We start from the raw sequence: 7,678 nt of genomic DNA, 5'->3' as shown, positions 1-7,678 counted from the left end.
GTTCAATTTTCTCAGCGTGCCAATACTGATCAATTTTTTTCTGACTGAACGATACCGTGTTCAGGTGCAGACTTTTCCTTCCAGTTCGAGTGGATCAAATGAGAACAACTGAAGCCGTGGATCATGAATTGGTGACTGAAGTCGGTGATTTTACTCGCCCCTCAAAAACCCTGGACCATGTCATGAATGGATGTGCTGCAACTTCGCCGGCACGAAATTCGTGTTGTGGGTACAGTAAGTATTCCGCCTCCAAAACTTTACCCAGCTTTTGAGTCGCCGCGACTGTTAGCCCGGATCTTTTTCACGCGCATCCATCCTGGCAGCTGCGTCCGGAGGTGCGTCTCCTTCCACTCACTTGAGATTTGTACGTTCCATACTCACGCCAAGCGCCCTATCTCCCGATCCGCGGCAGCTTCCGCCGGACAAAATCTGATTTATTTCGCAACACCGGGCTGATCAGGCTCACTTCCCAATCCGCGTCCAAGCCTACGGTATCTATCTACTCCAGCCCGCCCCAGCACCATGCAGCCGACCTCGCTCCTCGTCGCCCTGGCGCTGCTGGCGTCGCCCGCGCTGGGCGCCAACATGAAGGTGCACCGCCGCCACCACATGAAGTTCCGCGAGGTGACGGTCGTCGCCGACAACGCCGCGTGCCCCAACGGCGGCGACGTGCTGCTGTGCGAGAGCGAGTCGTTCGCGTGCCAGGACGACGGCTCCGGCGCGCAGAAGTGCCTGGAGCGCGACGACTCCTTCCTGGCCTCGGTGGACAGCAGCACCACCATGCCCTGGGCGCAGTGCAGCGCCACGAACGCGTCGCTGCCGTCCAAGTGCCTCTTCGAGTTCACCTGCCTCTGCATGGACTACGCCAACGCCGAGTGCTACTGCATGCCGCCCGACGCCTGGCGCACGGGCCGCGGCACCGCCGCCACCTGCACCACGTCCAGCGGCGAGACCAACGCCTGCGACGAGGGCAAGTACTGCCGCACCAAGGGCAGCGCCCAGGAGTGCGCCACGGCGCCCTACCTGCCCAGCAGCACGGGGCTCTACAGCGACTGCACGGACGACGGCAAGTGCGACGAGGGCCTCTCGTGCGACGACTACGACAGCTTCGCCATCTGCGTGGACGGCGACAGCTCCGACGCCAGCTCGAGCGACTAAGCCGGCGGAGGTATTTCCCTGTGTGTACGTTTAGTTTAGCTACGAGGATCTTCTTAACGAGAGAGAGAAATCGAGATCCTATGTGCATTTTCTAGCTCGGCGCTGCTAACCAGTATTGTACCGGCCAAAAAAAGTTTGTACCGCTCGTTTTACGCATTGAGTGACCCGCAAACAAAATGAAGAAAAATTGATTTGATTTTTTTTTTCTTGACCACAGTGTCTCCATTAGCCAGAACTTACTATGGCAGCCCCCTGCAGCCCGTGCAAGTTGCACTGGAACGGCGCTCTGGTGGGTCAGGACAGACTACGCCAAGCAGACGCCCATCCACTCGTACACGTGAGCGCTCTCGACCGTGCTAGGGCTACTCTAGGCGAAGATGTCGTTCTTCAAGCCGTTGCGCACAGGTACACGGCAACACCATTCGATGCACTTGCTGATCCTGAAAGCACTGAAGCGACTCAGCCAAGCACCAACTTGTCCAGATGAAAAGACCGCAGCAGCCAAGTCGACTGTGCCGAAGTACTTAGTGGGGTTATCTACGTAATTTCATCTGAATAATCATGCATCATAGTAGGATTTACGAGTCCCGGGTTGTTTTGGTGACCAGGGTTGCAAGTGGCGACTCGCCAGACACTTCACATGTAAAATGGATGATTTTCCATATACGATAGTTACTAACTATCGTGTATGGAAAACTATTAGTTACTAGAGCCGTACTCAAATCGATTTAACTCATTTGTTACCTTCGGAACAGCTTTTCAATAGTTTGTTACCAATCTTACCGATATCTTACCAAGGTCGGCTATAATTTGACCCGACCCACAATCGGTTTTTCGTCCGTTGCAACAACAAAAAAACGGTGATAGCTTTTTCAATGCTTTTTTCTGCATCTGCTTCCTATCGATTTTAGACGAATCATGTACAGCGATTTGACGCTATAAGCGCATTCATTGGTTAAAAAACCCAGTTATTTCGAGTGCGGCGTGCGCACTGTACATGCAGATGTAGGGGTAATCTTCGCCTGTAGATCCCGATTTTGGACTCAAATTTGACGAATTCGGTGTCGTTATCGAGATATATCCGTTAGAAAAACGCTTTCGGCTGACCAACAGTTTGGGAGAAGAGCGAAAGTAGAGTTAGCCTAGCATCAATCAAAGTACGAGCACACAATTACATGTAGCTCAATATGTGAATCATAAACTGGATACATGGGACAGGCAGTCTCGTTGACGTTGCAGTCCAGGTTTGATTATTTTAACAAATCCGTAAATAAAACATGATGCATGGGACAGGCAACCACGTTGGCGTCGAAGCCCAGGTTTGATTATTTTAACAGATCAGGGTCCAATCCCCCGTACACTTTAGTATCTCAGAAGGTTTTATTTTGTTCAAAGTTGCCCTCCTGTACCTATGTGTAAAAAAAATCTTACAGCATTAACGAAACCTATCGATAAGAAGACTCCGAAGCAAAGTCTTTGCTTCTTGGCAGGCTAGAAGTTCTCCTGGTGCCAAGACTCCTCCAACTTCAGTCGACGTGCACTCGTTATGAAGCTGAAACGCTGTAGTTTGATGGCGCGTTGCTGTTGCTTGTTAGACTTCGCTTCTAGCGTCAGTATGGTACTATTTTATTTGTGAAGCAGTGAAGGATGGAATTACTGGCAATATTGACCGAAACCCATACATCGCTAGACAAGATTGATTAAGATGAAATGTAGTATGCAAGTACAACAAGAACTGTGGGATCATTTTGTGGGCAACAGTGGCTTCGGCCGACAAATATTGACAAATATATGACCCAGAAACCGCTCATGTTACCAATCCCGGTACAAACGTTTTTGGCCGGTACAATAAATAAGAGAGCGTTCGGATCTTATCTTGGTGTTCGTTTCTCATTGTTTCCTGACGGTGTGCTGTCTAACTGTCCTTAATAATTTCGTGAAGTGTACCACGATCTCACAATCCACACAGAACAAACTGCTCTCTAGACGTCTAGGGCACTGTTATAGAGCTCTTTGATGGAGCATTTCCGAATAGCTCACATACCGTCGATGCAGCTTTTGCGCCTGCTACTCATCGCGTCGACCGCCGCGGCGGCGCTTGCGCTCGCCCAGCCGCTGAAGAGCAAGGTGCACCTTGCCGTGGCCGACTCACAGCCGCCCGTGGCCCAGCCCAACGTCAAGTACTACGTGCACGTGGTGGCGGACGGCGCCGATTGCGACTTCCCTGACAAGACCATGGCCATGTGCGCCAGCAAGAACTTCGTGTGCCGGATGGAGCCCGGCCAGGAGATGTTCGCCACGGCGCCGTCCTGCCTGGTCTACGACCCCAGCAACATGCAGGACAATCCGTTCGCGGTCGAAGAGACGGCCGTGGCGCCTTGGGACAACTGCGACCCCATGGCCGAGATGAACCGCAAGATGGGCGACCCGCCCGTGTGCAAGCGCGAATTCCAGTGTCTGTGTCTCCATGGCGCGGGCCAAAACTGCGTCTGCGCCCCTGCTGATGCAGTGGACGATGCCAGCGGAGCCACTAAGTGCGGCAACGCCACCACGACGTGCACCGAAGACAAGTACTGCCACTATCTCCAGGAGGGCGGTATGGAGTGTGGACAGAAGCCTTACTACTCGTGATGAGGTGGAGATGGCAGGGATATTGCCTGCTTTGCATTCTAGGATGAAACAGCCATTAGGTAGTTCCTAATATACGAAAACAACTTACGTACATGACGATCGCTTCGTTGGCGATTTTTTTTTGGCACACTTGCTTGTCCACGAGGAGCTTACTGCTGTTTGCACTCCGATGGCCTCTCTGATTGCTGGTTGTCGGAGGATAGGTTCCGCGTGATGAAGCGGGACAGTCGACGCTTTGACCGCCGTTCCGATGAAGACGGGACCGAGCTGAATGCAGCTTGTGGTGCTTGTCGAGCTGGGGACTTGGTCGAGAAAAAATCTTTTGCGTCCGTGAAGTCTGCAACTGTTGCGCTACTACATGCTGTCGGCTCTACAGTCTCAGGGGTCGTGAAGTCGTTCTCCAGTCTGCGCTTCCTGCGACCGGCTGACTTAGGAGTGGTTTTGTTGCTTGTACGGGTTCCATTTACTGGGGTGGAGTAGGCGCTTTCGTTGCCAGTTGATGCTGAACTAACAGCACGCGAGCCCGCTTGCGCCTTGCTATCAAGCTGTTCGTAAGTGGGTTTGCTGTCCTGCTCCCGCTGCTCTGGCTTTGCTAATGACACGGGTTTGTTACCGGTCGATTGATTTCCTGCCGACGCTGGAGCAATATGGGAAGGTTGCTTGTCTTCCAGATACAGGTCTGACCGCTCCTCTTTTTTCTTGCGTCTCTCTTCGCCCAACCGCCAGTGATTCACGGACTCCTGTAGGTTATGCACCTCATTAACTAAGCTCAAATTTTTGACATGAAGCTGCTTCTGCTCTTGAATAAGCTTCGCATTGATGAGAAGCAACTCGCGGCGCTTGTGGTCTACGTGCTGCTTGTCATGTTCAAGCTGCTGGATTCGGGACAAATAGTAGGCTTTTGCCTTTTGCGCCGAGTCAGAGCCTCCCTTCTGGAGCGAAGGCTGCCTTCCACAGCTGCAACCAGCAAGTTTCAAATTCAGCTCCTTGTTCTCCTTGAGTACCTTCTCCATCTCCGACACGACTAGGGTAACCTGCGTACTCAACTGAAATGAAAACGTTGAAAACTCGTTCTCTACGACGCGCTTTCGCTTCACTTGGCCAGAAAAGTGAGTCCGCTCCTTCTCGAGCAAATCCACCTTCGATTCCAGTCGCGTGGCTGTACTTTCAAGCCTAAAAATCGTCTGCCGCTTTTCCACAATGTCCGCTTTCATAACTTTATTCTTCTCAACAAGCCGCGCATTTGACTGGAGTTGGCTCTTGATAGTTTCTTTCAGTGTCTGGTCCTGCTGCTTGTATTCGCTCCACAGCTTCTCCAGCTCGATAACCCGCCTTTTAAGGGCATCTTCCTTTTCACTCCAATCTGCATTGGATACTGAATGAAGCTCCTGGTATCTTTCCAGCTCTTGGATAGTAGATAGATTTGCGGCTTCTAGCCCCTGACGTTCTGCTTCATGTTTAATCTTTTCTTCTTGAAGCCTTGATGTTAACTGCTCGACTTCAGTGGTTTTCGACTCAACGAGCGATGTCATTCGTGAGATCGTTTCGGCAACGTGCTCGTTGTATCTTTGGCGAACTTCACTCAGCTCTTGTACTTTGCACTCTTGAAACCGTATCCGTTCGGCAGCGGCATCCTCGAGCTGCATCCCGATACACGCAATTTGTTGCACTAGCGTTTCTTCAAGATCATCTTTCACCTTCGCTAAATATTCGTGCTGCTCCACTAACTGGTCATAATGTTCGGTTAACGTCTGATTGGCCTCCTCTAGTCCAGCTAGCTCACGCTGTCGACTTGCCAGGGCCTGGGTTAGTTGCTGTTCCCGTTCTCTACTTCGAGAGAGACCTTCGGTTAGATGATCTCGCTCTGCAACCAGCACTTGTTTTTCCAGAGCGTGGGATGAAACATCTTCCTCCAAACACGATTTCCACTCAACTGACACTCGGATTTGTGCTTGAAGCTTCGCAATGGAGTATTCTAAGTGCTCCCTTGTGCTCTTAAACTCGGACTGGGTGGATTGAAGAGTCTGCTGACTTTCGAAGTATTTCGTCTCGAATGACTTTTTGAGGCGCGTCAAATTATCGATTTCATCTAACAGACTGTCGATTCGTGCTGCTGTCTCGCCATCAATCTGTTTCTTAAGCTCCGTATTCTCGTATTCCAATCGAGTGAGCTTCTGCATAAGTTCAGGATTAAACTCGCTGATGATACCAGACATGGCTGGAGCAGAGCACGATGCACGTCTTCGCGTCGCGTCGTCAGATGTCTGTTGGCCGACAGACTGCTGTAATTGCCTGTTCAATGCTGTTGTTTCTTGCAGAGCAGTTTGTGCGGTGTCGAGTTCTGCGCGAGCCGTTGCAAACTCTTGTCTTTCGCGTGCGAGCAATGCCTCCAGCTCAGAAACTCGAAATTGCTGATAAAGCACCGAATAAACGCTTCAATACTTCAAGGCCAAGACAATCCTATCAAGAAACCAGCCTAAACTTACCACAGCGGTATTTGCCTCCTTCGCTTCTGTAAGTTTGCGTTGCCAAGATGCAGCCTTTGCGAGCTCACTTTCCAGGGCGAGATTCCTTTCAATAAGCTCGGAGTTTGTGCCTTCAAGACGCTACAATTTAAAACGTCAAAATTATGTCCAATCGTGATATCCTTTGAATCACACAAAGATATCGCACCCGTAAACTGTCCTTTGCTCCAGACAGCTCATCAATCTTGACTTTGTATTTCGTCATGGTTGAGTCCATCTTCACCACTTTCTCTGCCAGCGGCCGCAACAAATCGACTTCGTCTTGTAGTGAAGGCACTTGATTCGCCAGCACCGTCTTGTCCTGTAACTCATCCTTTGTACTGTTCAGCTCATGCTGGAGTGTTTGTATCTGCTCATCATATAGCGCGCGCATCGACCTCTCCGTTCGCAGGGTATCAGCATCCACCTGCTGCTTCAGCTGGCGAACTGTCGCCACCAATAAGTTCTTCTCTTCTTCCAACTCACCACACTTTGTAACCGCCACCTCTAACTCCCCAGCAATATGAATCTGCAAACACCAAAGACAAACGTCACAAGCTCAAGCCTCAACCTGCATCATTCACTCAACTCCACGCACATTCTCCTCCTTCAGCACTCCGTTCTCCCTCTTCGTGCGCTCCAACGCCGCATTTCTCGACAAATAAAGCGGAGACCCCATCCCGGGCGACTCCACACTCTTCTTCTCCACCTTCTCCTCCTCCTTTTCCTCTTCACACTTCTCTTCTCGTAAAATGGACACTCCTCTGGCCATGACCTTCTCGATGATCGCCATCAGATCCGCCTGCACCACGTCCTCCATGGCCAGGATGTCCTTAACGAACTTCTCCTTGGCCTCGCACTGCACCACCGCAGCCAGCAGCAGCTCCAGCAGCGCCCGCAGCGTCCCGTTGAGCCTCTCGGCACTGGAGTCCTGCAGTTTCTCCACGTTAAGAGTCAACGAGGCCTCGTAGAAGCCCTCCAGCACCGCCACCACAGCGCTCCAGCCATCCATCGCCTTGTCTGCTTCAAATGCAGCGGGGAATCTGCGTACAATATGCAGCACCAGAGCCCACAGCAGCAAATATAACGTTAGGAACCGCCCAAAACCCGTCATTTTTGCCCTGATTTCCTCAGGAACGCCAAGCTTTTCTCGTCCTACGCGAGCGCCAGCAGCCGCAGCACGATCGTCACGCAGTCTTCCCGCGCGTCCGCCGCGTAGAAGCCCAGCCAACGCAGGAGGCTGGCGTCCTCGCCGCCGCCCTGCTCCATTCTCGAGTGCGCGGGAAAAATCGCAGTTCACACGACCATCACTCCGCTCTGTACTTCATTTCAGTATACTTCGTTCATGTCGCAGGGCACATTCAAAATTCCGCAGTGCGCACTCT

At 51.6% G+C, this 7,678-nt stretch overlaps 3 protein-coding genes across 3 annotated transcripts; 2 read left to right on the top strand and 1 right to left on the bottom strand.

Moving 5' to 3' along the window:
• Positions 1 to 522: 522 nt before the first annotated feature.
• IUM83_13115 (Cysteine-rich protein) lies at positions 523 to 1,158 on the top strand (the record flags this gene model as incomplete). Its single annotated transcript, XM_067937774.1, has 1 exon — positions 523 to 1,158. The coding sequence occupies one exon, from the start codon at positions 523 to 525 to the stop codon at positions 1,156 to 1,158; it is 636 nt and encodes a 211-aa protein (XP_067795685.1).
• Positions 1,159 to 3,207: 2,049 nt separating this feature from the next.
• Positions 3,208 to 3,789, top strand: IUM83_13114 (Cysteine-rich protein; the record flags this gene model as incomplete). The annotated part of the gene is made up of 1 exon (XM_067937773.1): positions 3,208 to 3,789. One exon carries the CDS (start codon positions 3,208 to 3,210, stop codon positions 3,787 to 3,789), a length of 582 nt encoding a protein of 193 aa, XP_067795684.1.
• A 149-nt stretch (positions 3,790 to 3,938) lies between these two features.
• IUM83_13113 (uncharacterized protein) lies at positions 3,939 to 7,562 on the bottom strand (the record flags this gene model as incomplete). The annotated part of the gene is made up of 5 exons (XM_067937772.1): positions 3,939 to 6,200; positions 6,276 to 6,395; positions 6,463 to 6,822; positions 6,892 to 7,336; positions 7,453 to 7,562. 5 exons carry the CDS (start codon positions 7,560 to 7,562, stop codon positions 3,939 to 3,941), a joined length of 3,297 nt encoding a protein of 1,098 aa, XP_067795683.1.
• Positions 7,563 to 7,678: the final 116 nt, after the last annotated feature.

Source organism: Phytophthora cinnamomi (assembly GCF_018691715.1).
Source record: "Phytophthora cinnamomi strain GKB4 chromosome Unknown Contig19, whole genome shotgun sequence".
NCBI lineage: Eukaryota > Oomycota > Peronosporomycetes > Peronosporales > Peronosporaceae > Phytophthora > Phytophthora cinnamomi.
This window is presented reverse-complemented; position numbering and strand designations above follow the sequence as displayed.